Here is an 8,361-nt window from a genome sequence, read left to right on the forward strand (position 1 = left end):
TATATTTTACTTTCACAATATGGACACATGCTTATTTTTAGAAAACATAAGATTTTATTCTTTTTACCTTGAAAAGTGCTGCAACTACTAATGAGATGCTCAGTAATACTATAGTAAAGATCAATGATGTTGGATACGTAGTTGGCCTCTTGAATACATAGGTCTGCACATTTAATTTTACATATATATATATATATATTAGGAAGAAAAAAAAAGGAACATTTGACTTAGTAGTCAAGGTTGCTCTATTATATAGAATACTAAGATATATCTTCTAGGAAATAAGTTATGTAAACTAATACTTCCTTTCGTTTTGAATGAGCAAAGAAAAAACTAAATTAATTCACACTAACTAATTAAGAATATTAGTTATCATCATTTAATTTCAATAATATCATTTAAAAAAATAGCCTATTTTCTAAAATCCTTTGGAACTTGGTATTAAGAATAAAAAAATAATTGGAAATACAATATCAAATAAATGAAAAGATATTTTGGAGATGGTAACATTAAATAGAGTGAAATTAGTTGAGATTTTTTTTTTTTTTTATTTGAGATCAACAAACGTTTTCTGTTTATATTCGAAATTGAGGAGTACTCTTTAGCCAAAAGCCTAAAAATCCATGAATAAACTTGGATGAAAGATTTGTTGTTGCAATTATGTATTCCAACTATATAATTTATAGATAATATCACCTGCATGTGAATAAATAATCCAAGGGGAAATATTATTCCTCGATCAATTACAAAGTTCATGGCTGTAAGTATTGAAGATCTCTTCCATCTTAATAGAGGCAACTGAGAAATTTCATAAACACAAATAAATGTAATCATTATCAAATAACATTTCAAAACTAAGAAATCCAAAAAGTTAAAATTCAAGTCAAATATTTGAAAAAGAAAACTAGTGTCACGTAGTTTGAATTCTCTAACCCTTCCTCTAACATACACAATTTGATAATGCCCAACGTAACTCTTTTGATATTGAAATGAACAAATTGTATAATGAATCCTAATAATCATGCCTTAAATTATATTAAGGGGAAAAGGTTTAAATGCCATCAAAATGAACTTACATTCATTGAATAAGCAGTTCCAAAAATAAGATGAGAGGTAATAATCCAAATTAATGGTGGTGAGCCTGCAATCCATCCAAGCACATAACTCTGATAAGGAGAATAAAATCATAAACCTTATTAAACCTTGTTAATGAAGCTTATCTTGAACAATATGTAACTTGAAAAAGTACATAAAAACTAAAATTATTACTATCATACTTTGTCATTAATTATTATATTCACCACTCAAACCATGTTGTGCTAGTTTAATTTCTAGGACATTGAAATAAGAAAATTATTATTTTGATGGAATGTTTTTGGGACAAGATTCCCTGTAAAGATATTAGATGATTTGATAGTCATTACATTAGTCAACTATAAAAAATGGGATATCTTTTCTAAAAATAAGGAAGATGATTAAATGAAATTGCTTTGAATTCTCAGTTTGTAGCGATCTCTAGCTAGGGAAACTCTTGTAATATCACCAAAGCCTAAACATAGAGAAAGAAACAATATTTTTTATGAAAAATTTTAAATTCACATACAATTTCAGATATTAAAAAGAATTTAAAAGGAATAAATGTAAATAATTATTCGTATTTGCATGTCTAAATTTATACCAAGTGATTGGGCAACAATAGAATAACGAATTGATTTCTTAAAATTAGTATAAAATAATTTATGTTAATAACAATGAAAATCAAGAATGAAACATGAATTACATCAAAGTTTCTAGAAAGGACAAATATAAATGTAATACCAAAATCAAACTTGATGCACCAATAATGGAAACAGTTCGACGAGCAAACTCCCCTGATGCCAGTGGAAGATGCGGCTTGTTTATCTGCAATTAGTACATGTGGCACAAATAAATATATTATTTCCTCAACAAATAGATTAGTACACAATTAAAGAAAAAAGTTACTTGTTTTTTTATTATATATATTACATGGCAGAATTTTTTGGGTATGCTTGATATACTAAGTAATAAGATTTATCAGTAATTTTATGTCAATTTTATATTTTAATTTTCTCAACAAGTTCATGAGTTGAAAGATATTAAATATTGTATTAAATGTCTCAACAACCAACAACCAGTTTACCTCTACAAAGAATACATGCGAAGGATGCTCAACTCAACTCAAAACATCCATTTCTTTTTAGTAATTACTATAAATAGCTTAAAAGACTTAGTTAAGATATACTTTATTTCTTTTGCAAAACATTCTTATTTAAGACTTATTTAATGTAGTATTTTAAATTAACGGATAATCATAAAAATATTTTATACATTGATTTAAATTAATGAAATGGTGTACCAAATAATTTTCAAATATATTAAAATTTTGTTAATTAAATATATGCATTAAATTTTTTTAATTTAATAGTTTGATTATTAAAATTTTATATAAAATATGAGTTATTGAGTAAAATAATTTTAGTTAGATTTACTCTTAGAATAAGTGGATCTCTCCTCTATATATATAAGTTATCAATTTATCATTCTTATAACTTATAACATCCCAATTAGGTTAGCACCCGAAAAATTACATGTCCAACAAAGTATTATTGATAAAAATAGAATAAAACAAATAACAAAAACATGAGAAGGACAAAATCGAAGGCCATGAAAAAGAAAACTCTGAGAATCTATAGTTAGGAACACCAAACCTATTCTGAAGGACTGGGGCACGCCAACCATGGAATTGAAAGCACAAACCATTAATAGAGAATCACTTTCTAATAACCAAATCGTGGTCCAACCCTTTTGGGCAATGATCTCTATTGTAGTAATATCAACCAACAATTTCAAATTGAGAGAGTGCAAATTAGCAAGAGGTAAGGTAAAGCTTCCAATTAACAAACCTAGGTTTTTTACAAAGATACTTGCACAAACGAAGCCAAACTAGGAAAGCCCCTAGCAACTCCATCGGTATTTCATTTGATCAACCCAAAAAATTACTTCTTAAGGAGCCCAAGATGGGTGACAAAGAACATGAAAAACTTGGAGAATATCAAAATCATTCATGGAATTGAACATTGTGTTGTTTATATTATGGTGGACAGAGAGAATGGTCAAAGAGTCATTTATATCTAGCTTTATTTTGACTTTTCCAAATGAACCATAGTAGATTAACTGTCAAAGAGGCAATGACATCCTGAACCTGCTTGCTTTGACAGAAATACAAGCCTGGACCAACAAAGGGAAATATATAAAATTTAATTGGCACTTTAACAAGGCTTCAAGCCAAGTCCAAAGTGTCCTCGCAAAAGAGCACTTTATAAATAGATGAGTGAAAGTCTCCCAAGCCATCTCACACCGGGAACAAACTCAGACAAAAATGCAATCATTAATTGTTCATTAAGTTATCATCAAAAGGAAATTTTCCATAGAGAAAAGCCACCAAACCAAGAAAGAGCGAGGCAGAGGAATGCAAGAAGGCCACATAGGTTATGCTAAGCCACAATATTGGATCTCGGCCTAAACATCCCTAAAAGATAGATTACTTAAAACATATGGATGCCAAACTGCACCATCCTCTTTCTAATAAAAAAGCAATAACAACATCTTGGATTAAACGAGCAACATTTGAAAAATCCTAAGAAAAGATTGAGGGAAGAGATCAGGCATCAATAACTATAGAATCCAAAACACTTGCATGAAGCTTAGAATGAAAACGAACAGGAAAGCCAATAAGGTCAATAATGGGCTAAGAGAACCATTTTTCAATCCAAAAATTAATAGAATAACCATCCCCAAGCTACTGTAATCAACATGTGATAGAGAAGAACAACTTTTGTAAGACAAATAGAGGAAAGAATGTAGGAAATTATAGGTTGTCCATTGCGAAAGCATCTATGACGGAACATGGAAACACAATCACCATCAAAAGTAGTGAAATCCCAAGTTAATTTAAGCATACATGCTTCATTAATAGAATGAAAATCTTTAATGCAAATACCACCCTGAAAGATGGGCAAACAAATCTTCTTCCAACCCATAGTAACAAGCTTCTGATCATCATGTCCATATAAAATTACGCACCCATTTGGTTACTCGTTTCAACAAAGAGATAGACCACCAATAAACATGAAAAAAGCTTAATAGCATCCCCTGAATAGTAGATTTAACTTTTCACTTGGTCAATTTAATCTTGATTTTATCCACAATAGGTAGAAAGTGTGAACACTTGGGACGACCCTAAAGCAAAGGAACCCCAAGATATGTAAAGGGAAAGCTCCATGAAGAGAACCCCGAATAGATTTTAATAGCAGTGGCTCAAGTTAAAGATAAATGACCAGAATAAAAATGACATTGGAGAGACTAAAAAATTTCCCAAAAGCCTCACCGTATTCTTGAAAAAGAGACATCAAAGAAAGAAGAAAATGCTTGGTTTTACTACAAAAAAAACATAATGTCATCAGCAAAAAGTACATGGTTAGAACCCAAGGAACCTCTCAGACCCTGAAATAATTGAAGTTATCCCTCAACACATCCTCAGCTAAACAAAACAAAAATGGAGAGAGTGAATCTCCTTGATGAACAACCCTCTTACAAGAAGAAAATCCTATAGTTTCAAAGTCCTTCTGAATATCAAATTTAATAACAAGATTCCCTTCAAAAGAATGACAAGGTTATATGTTGATGACTTTAGAAGCTACACAAACACAATTCTTAATGCTACACTACTTAATGAAACCCCTATGTTGAGGCAAAATAATATTGGGAGCCACAAGGGCATATCTATCTACTATACTTTGGTAATAATCTTAAATTGGAAATTAGTTGAGGCAATTGGCGAAAATTCTCAATGGTATCCACTTCTGAGACTTTTGGTGCAAGAGTAATCAAATTAGAGTTTGTATTTGCTACAAGAGTAATCAAATTAGAGTTTGTATTTGGAAGAATCCAGTTCTCCATAAAAAAACAAATGGACAAACAAGAAAACATCATTTTCAACAACATCCCAATATCTCTAGAAGAAAAAGCCTCCAAATCCATCGGGGCCAACAGCCCTATCTACATTCCTACTGGAAACAACCAACTGAACCTCTTCCTTATTAGAAACATTAGACAACATGACAATATCTTCTAGAGAACTAAGGAAGGAACAACCATGTCCACCAAACAATATAATAATATATGCAACACCTCTAAAAGATTATAAATTCTTAAGATAAATGTTATTTATCTACTTTATAATTTACTTTAGGATTAAAAATAGAGTTAATCACTTATACACTACCGGTGTAAAGTTTTTTTACACTGACAACCAATTATATCTTTTAATTGTGTCATGTCACTGTTAAAAGTAAATGTATTTATAGTAACATGACACAATTAAAAGATATAATTGGTTGCCACTAGTATAAAAAAAACTTTACACTAACAGTGTATAAGTGATTAACTCTTAAAAATAATGACTTCAGATTTTAGAAAGATGAAAGTCAAAAGACATTATAGGAATCAAAATTTAAATTTGTTCATTTTTTTAAGGACCAAAAACAACATTCAAAATTTTAGAGGTTGAAAAACAAAGAATTTATTTTATAGAAACTAAAATCAAAACGTTTATCTAAATCGAATCTATTACGGATTTTATCTGTACATGAACATTTTTTTTTCCACCCAAGGTTCGTCTGGTGACCAAGTTGGGATTTAATTAACATAAAGTTAGATAAAATATTCAAATGAAATTACACAGTATTCAAAAATTAAACCAAAAATATTTTGAAATTTACATTTCAAAATAAATCATATCAATATAAAAAAAAAATTACTTGTCTCAATAACTCTTTTAATATATTAAACTTTAATGACCCAATGGTTAATTTTTTATATATTATTTCAAAAACTAAACACACAAATTAGATAAATTGAAGATTTGTATTTAGGTAGTGCTATAATTGACTCATATTTATATTTTAAAAATATTAAACAATAAATAAAATTTATTTATTATTACAGGTTTCAAAATATTAAGCAATAAATAAAATTTATAAAAGAAATTACAGGTTTCAAAATATTAAGCAAAAGTGAGGAGCATAAGCTCAATTTTGAATGTGAACTAATTTCAATATAAAAATGCACCAAGTTTAATCTTCAAAACTCAAAATTGGTCTGAGTTAAGTATACCTATATACAAAAGTCCAAAAGAGGAAAAAAAAAATTCATGAACTATAAGCATGTTATTCATTTCTAGTAAGTTTAATACCTTGTCTATTTCAAAGTCAGACAACTGATTCACGCTTACTTTGTATACGTGCATGGGATAGAAAACTGCCAAGGCCTGAAATAGAATTAATGATTCACAAATATTAATTAATGATGTTAGGTAGAGGCAAATGGCTTATGCTGGACATTTTCAAATAACCAACAAATTTGAGTCCCCACCTTCAACAAACCAATAAAAAATATTGGAGAAATATCTGATAATTTCTCGACTGCAAGGAGAGATACAGAAGTTATGTTCAGTACCTGTAACAGTTTTTTTTTTTTTCCCCTAAAATCGGAATAAGTAAATAGTTCTAATTTTTCCCCCTAAAATTAGGTATAGGTTCATACAAAAGAATTAGATTAATATTATATAAAAGATTAATGCAAGAAAAAAGGTTTGACTTAACTGTAACAATCGTTGCGTACGGCCTACTAAATTTGTAAAAAGCATACAAGAAATCTTTGGTAGAGCCCCAAAAGCTTTTAGGATGGGCAATTTGAGGTTCAGATTCAAATGATTCTCCTGCATTCACAACAAAACTTCTAGCACATTCTTGACTTGAGGATCCTACCTCAATGCATCTATAATGATGTTTCATATGATGTTGTTGTTGACGCCTCTCAATGTTATATTCATTATGGATTTTCTGAGTTTTACACCATGAAGCTTTTGTTACGTAACAACCTATAATATCAAATGTGGAATGTTAGTAGCAGTGAGATTGGAAAGAGATTTTTTTTTTTTTTTAACTTTTAGGATAAATATAAAGAGTAAACCATCAATTTCATTCTTGAAGTATCATTCTATTTTCCAAATGATTTCTGAACTAATTTTTTTTAATATATATATATATATATATATATATATATTTAAGTATTTCTAGAACTGTCAGAAATCATATATTAAATAATTCCTAAATATTTTTAAAAAAATGAAGAAAAAAGGTCTTCAAATTGATCTCTAATTTTTTTTCCAAATTACATTATGTTAGGAATTAAAATGATAGTTTCTTCATATTAACAACCATTTAGAAAAGAGAACAATATTTGGAGGACAAAATTAATAGTTTATTAAAAAATAAACATATGTAGCAAAATTTAGTAAGAAAATTATTATAACAAATAGATGATTTCTATTGTTCATATTCTTGGAAAGAGCACAAACAAAATCACTAATTGCTTATTTATATATACAAATCTTGTCTGCAATACATTGACAAGTATGAGACAATTAATTAAGAGTCTTTTTCCAATAAGTATTTTTATAATCATTTACAAGAGAAGAAAAAATAAAATAATTTTTTCCATAAATTAAAATTATGGATAAACTAATCTTTAAAAATTCTTTCATATTAGTGTTTTAAAAAAAATTAACTTATACATTTTGACTTATGCAAAAACTAGTTTCATTTTTCTTTCTTATTTTCTTTTTCTACAAGTTATTTTATTTAAGAAAAATTATCTAAACAAACTCTAATAGCATTGTAACAAATGCTAGTTTGGTCTAAATTTTGTGATTAGTCTTTAAGCCTCAAGGTTTTGGAGTTTGAATCTTAGATTTGTCAAAAAATAAATGAAGTCGAGGACATAATTTTATTGCAATTAAAGTTTAGAGAGAGACTAACTCTGACAAAGTCTAAGGATACTCTCACTAATAACATGGGACCAAAAATAAAATACTAGTTTTCTCTCAAATCCTCTTTAGTATTTTAACAATGCAAGCAATTATAAGTATGCTTTTAATTTTTGTGGTGGACACAAACAAGACGGGAGAAGTTGACTTAGTTGATTAAGTGGGTTGAAAATCCTAATCATTCCTTGATGGTAGTGGGTTGATCTATCAAAAAATAAAACTTGTTAATAAGTTCACCTACCAAATAATAATAACCATATTGGTAAAAATATTTTTTTTAAATACAAATTTACATATGTACAACATGATTAAAAATATTTGTATTAAAATTAAAATATTGTAAAAATATCATAAAATGCTACATCAATAACATTAAAAAGTAGATTATCACAATTAAAATATCAAACGTGTTTAGATAGAGAGTACCACATCCAAAACTTAACAAAATCAGC

General features: G+C 28.3%; 1 protein-coding gene across 1 annotated transcript; it reads right to left on the reverse strand.

Moving 5' to 3' along the window:
* Positions 1-677: 677 nt before the first annotated feature.
* On the reverse strand, positions 678-6,875 carry LOC145955459 (naringenin 8-dimethylallyltransferase 2, chloroplastic-like). Its single transcript, XM_083070224.1, has 6 exons — positions 6,684-6,875; positions 6,454-6,600; positions 6,275-6,349; positions 1,819-1,902; positions 1,077-1,141; positions 678-798 (listed from the first exon to the last, which is right to left on the reverse strand). Exons 1-5 carry the CDS (start codon positions 6,873-6,875, stop codon positions 1,127-1,129), a joined length of 513 nt encoding a protein of 170 aa, XP_082926350.1. The 3' UTR covers positions 678-798; positions 1,077-1,126.
* Positions 6,876-8,361: the final 1,486 nt, after the last annotated feature.

This window comes from Cajanus cajan, chromosome 1 (assembly GCF_000230855.2).
Source record: "Cajanus cajan strain Asha chromosome 1, NIPB_CcT2T_4, whole genome shotgun sequence".
Lineage (NCBI taxonomy): Eukaryota > Viridiplantae > Streptophyta > Magnoliopsida > Fabales > Fabaceae > Cajanus > Cajanus cajan.